This window comes from Branchiostoma belcheri, unplaced genomic scaffold, assembly GCF_001625305.1.
Source record: "Branchiostoma belcheri isolate BF01 breed outbred unplaced genomic scaffold, Haploidv18h27 scaffold44, whole genome shotgun sequence".
Taxonomy (NCBI): domain Eukaryota; kingdom Metazoa; phylum Chordata; class Leptocardii; order Amphioxiformes; family Branchiostomatidae; genus Branchiostoma; species Branchiostoma belcheri.
Genome location: NW_017804065.1, coordinates 965,723 through 969,401, shown reverse-complemented (window position 1 = coordinate 969,401; position 3,679 = coordinate 965,723). Strand labels below are relative to the sequence as shown.

At 41.9% G+C, this 3,679-nt stretch overlaps 1 protein-coding gene across 2 annotated transcripts in view; it reads right to left on the bottom strand.

Moving 5' to 3' along the window:
* LOC109478576 (WW domain-binding protein 1-like) overlaps positions 1–3,346 on the bottom strand; it is a 12,900-nt gene extending 9,554 nt beyond the window's left edge. Inside the window, exons 1-3 of one of the 2 annotated variants that reach the window (XM_019780231.1) lie at positions 3,263–3,346; positions 2,727–2,842; positions 519–621 (exon numbers count right to left, since the gene is read on the bottom strand). In XM_019780231.1, coding sequence (XP_019635790.1) covers positions 519–621; positions 2,727–2,804 — 181 coding nt within the window. In that variant the 5' untranslated portion in view covers positions 2,805–2,842; positions 3,263–3,346. Of the gene's footprint in view, positions 1–518; positions 622–2,726; positions 2,890–3,262 lie in introns of those variants that run through there. The other variant, XM_019780232.1, reaches the window with a different exon arrangement.
* Between the last annotated feature and the right edge of the window lie 333 nt (positions 3,347–3,679).

Below are 3,679 nucleotides of genomic sequence, written 5' to 3'. Positions count from 1 at the left end.
GAATATCGATGTGTGGTTGTAGGAAATAGACTATTTAGCGCTTATATCGAACAAAGAAAAGTTGTTTACTAGCGTGTCGGCTCGCTCAAGTCTTACCGCCAGCAGCGCCGGCGGCGGACGCAACAACCAATCAGAGATGCGAAATGCCGACACGTGACGTGGGATTTGCATACAGGCGCGCGATGCACGAAATAAGTTTTTGCGTCAATATTCAGCGCCGTGTTTCAAGAGATTAATACCGGGAAACAATTTTTTTCTTGTTTTTGAACGCATAAACAATGGATTTAGGCTGATCTAGTATGATTCAGGGTTATTTTTTTACCTGTCATGGCCAGATTATCTAAAGATGTGTGTACAATCTACAGAAATGTACATCAGGTCCGGTCATCCGGTTTTCACGTTTCGGTTTTTTGGACTCGGTTCTTGAATGTTGTTCCGGTCCAAACCGGTCCGACTGAACCGGTACCCACCCCTAGGCTTGAGTATAATGATGTACATGTTGGTATAGTTGTACTTACACCACAGCTCATAGTAGTAGGTGCAACAGCCTCCATCTCCACAGCAGTGTCCAGTCTCACACCAGTACCCTTCCTTGTCCTGCTTCTTACAGAACTCCCTTGCCTGGAGAAGTTACAAATTACAGTTAATGAATTGTAAAATTAGCACCATTGTTCTATTGTATCACATATTTTTGCGCCTGCCTCTAGTCTCCTTTGCAGGTTTCACAAGTCAGGATTTTTTGGGCTGATCATGTACCATTCTAATGGCAGGCTGGATACAGTCTGACCACTAGCCTTGCCATTTGTTACGGAAAATCTGCAGGGAGATTACTGTAAAAGAGGCTGTGATTGGCTGACAAGGAAAATGTTATATTTTTATTCTTAGCCTGACTAAGTGATTTATCCTATCCATATATTCTAAATAAGTCAAAGAAAAGTAAGACAACTACTGAACTACATTACATCACAAATGAGTGGTTGTTTTCCCAATGATATCATCTTACTTGACCCTGAGGTAGTTTGACTTGTCAAAGGGATTATAAATCTGGTTGGACATGCCCAGACTTGAGCCTGTTCAAACTTCTGCTTGGGTCCTTGTCCTCTTGCCAGATGATCTCTAGTCATTCATTATTGTACTACAACATATATCATATGAATATTTTTGTACACATTTTTGATACACATGCAGAATCTGTTGGGTGTATAAAATTAATTTGTATTACTGTAACAGCAAGAATCCTAAAGGAACAAATTATGAAATCAAAAGTTGTAGACCTTGGAGAATTTGGTTCAATAACTTGCGCTGACTGACTTGTTATTGTGGTCATGCATGTATGGATACAATGTCTGCTGGCAAAAACTAGGTCACAAGATGGCCCTACATTATGTTGTCCCTGCTTTGGGAGTACTGGGTGGAGCCATATCAACTATAATCCTTTGCTCTAGAATTTGGTTATTTCTGTCCTGGTTATGTCATTGGTAGGTAATGCCATACTGGACTGTCTAGACAACAAAATTTGTCTTTTTCCTAAGAAAAAATTGCCATTGTGGTTGCTAAAATACATCACCATGCCGCTGCTCAACAGTCCGACAATCATCAAGCATAATAGCGTGTCAGTTGTTTTTTTGATATCATAAACTTTTTAAAAAACTTTTTTATGACTAATTCTTCCAGGGTTCAGACAAGAAGTTCATAATGAGAAAGTGCAAACAATGTACACGCAATTCAGAACTGATATTACACTATCTGAAGACGGAAAATATTGCAGCTGTTGCGTCTCATAATATACTTGGTCTGGCCTTGATTGAAACAAACACATTTTTACAATTTCATCATCCCACTGTTTTCCTTCCAACCTTCACCCGGGCACCCCGAGGCGGCTTTTACTACTACACCATGCAGAGATGATGCAACCGGGGCCAACGCTGAAATCCAACACCTTTGTTGCTATGCTCGGGCCGAAAAACAGGCCTCCAAAAACGCCAAAATAACATCATAAACCAGTACACATCGGAAGCCTTCTTCCAACGCAGTTTTCCCATTTTAAAAAATCACGAAATGTCGTTAGAATAGTTTGATTTGATTGGAAGGGAGGGTGAAATTGACAGGCGAACAAAGGGGTTCCCCGGTCCCCATAATATTTAATAGCCTAACCGGTACGATCCGGATTGCCCAATGTTGTACAATGGACGTGCTAGCTGCTCGTCACATAGGCACCGGTCTACTATAATTTGTGCGACAAACAGCACAGTTAATTTGATTTTCATGGTTATTATCAAACCTTACCAGCAGGATATCTGAGGGAAAATCGTGCTACGGTTTGGTAACGCTAGCTGTCAGTTGCCATAGCCTGCTCAAACGGTAAACAACAGATCAGTTGCGCAATCACAGCAGAAGTCCATAGAAATGGTAAGCGAGCGGAGTAAAATATTAGAAAATGCCTATTCCTAGAAAATCTATATTCATATTTTCATTGCCACTGACTTTGAGAGGTAGTCTAGCTACCATGGACAATTTCATACTTAAAATTTGTAAAGGGGGGTTTGGGTTGTTTACGGGTACACCGCACTGCAGGGCGACCATTTTAAAATTTTGTTCCGTTGCAGGATCGAACCATATGAGATAACTTGCCCTTTTGCGTTGCCCCTTCACAAGATGGAAAATAGTTCCAATTTTCAGGACATGTCTACCAGAACCAAACGCACTACATGCACATATGCACATACCTGTCCGTGGTCTACAGCACCAAGAAGACCCATCGCTGCTAGGAAGATCACCTCTGCTCGCTGAAACAGTCCGGCCATCTTCTGCAAGCCTGAGCGAAGGACCAGCTGGGACACGCCTTCGATATTTGAAAGCCAAAATAGACGTAAACAACTCCATATATGGGCAAGCGCATGCTAATCAACTCCAAATACGGCCAGACATATGCTAATAAGTTACCAAATATAGATGGACTATGCTAATGATGCTCATATATGGGGACAGCCGCCGCCCAACAGTCCGACAAGGTGATATCAAGCAAAAACGATCCAGCCTGTTTCAACTGGTTTTAGAAATGGTGCAATAAATATTGCCTACATTTCGGTTGCTTTACGTGTGGATTACCACGAACTCCTAGCCATCCAGCCATGGCATGCCATGTGCCCGAGTAAAAACCATCTAACGTTTACATATTCCCCGTCATACATTGCAGGAGTGCGCATTTTTTCTACAGGACGTGTGCGTAATATTTATAGTTTCACTCGCAACAGGTACTTACCGTTGCATAGAAATAAGCAACCACCGAGGGGAACTCCCAAGGAATGCACGTGCGGACGTGTCGCCAGATTGTGCAATGTCAGCCGAGAGGTCGGCCGTTTACCTGTGCAAACAAACACCTTTGTCACACCTGTTAATATGCAAATCACCATAGGGACGCAGACGTCAACTTACAATGTAGGGAGAGACGCCTGGTACCGGGCTTTCACCATGCTGTTGAAATAAGACCAACAGGAATAGAATAATGCCATTTGGACACGAATTTTAATTAAATTTCAAAGGATAATTTTGACTTGGTTTCAAATTGCCATATCCAGCTTTGTTTTTCAATCAAATTTTGTTCGTGATCCCTGTTTATCTTCTTAGTCTAGGCTATTGGTGCAAGAACCTCTGAAGTCAAATCATGGTGTAAATTTGG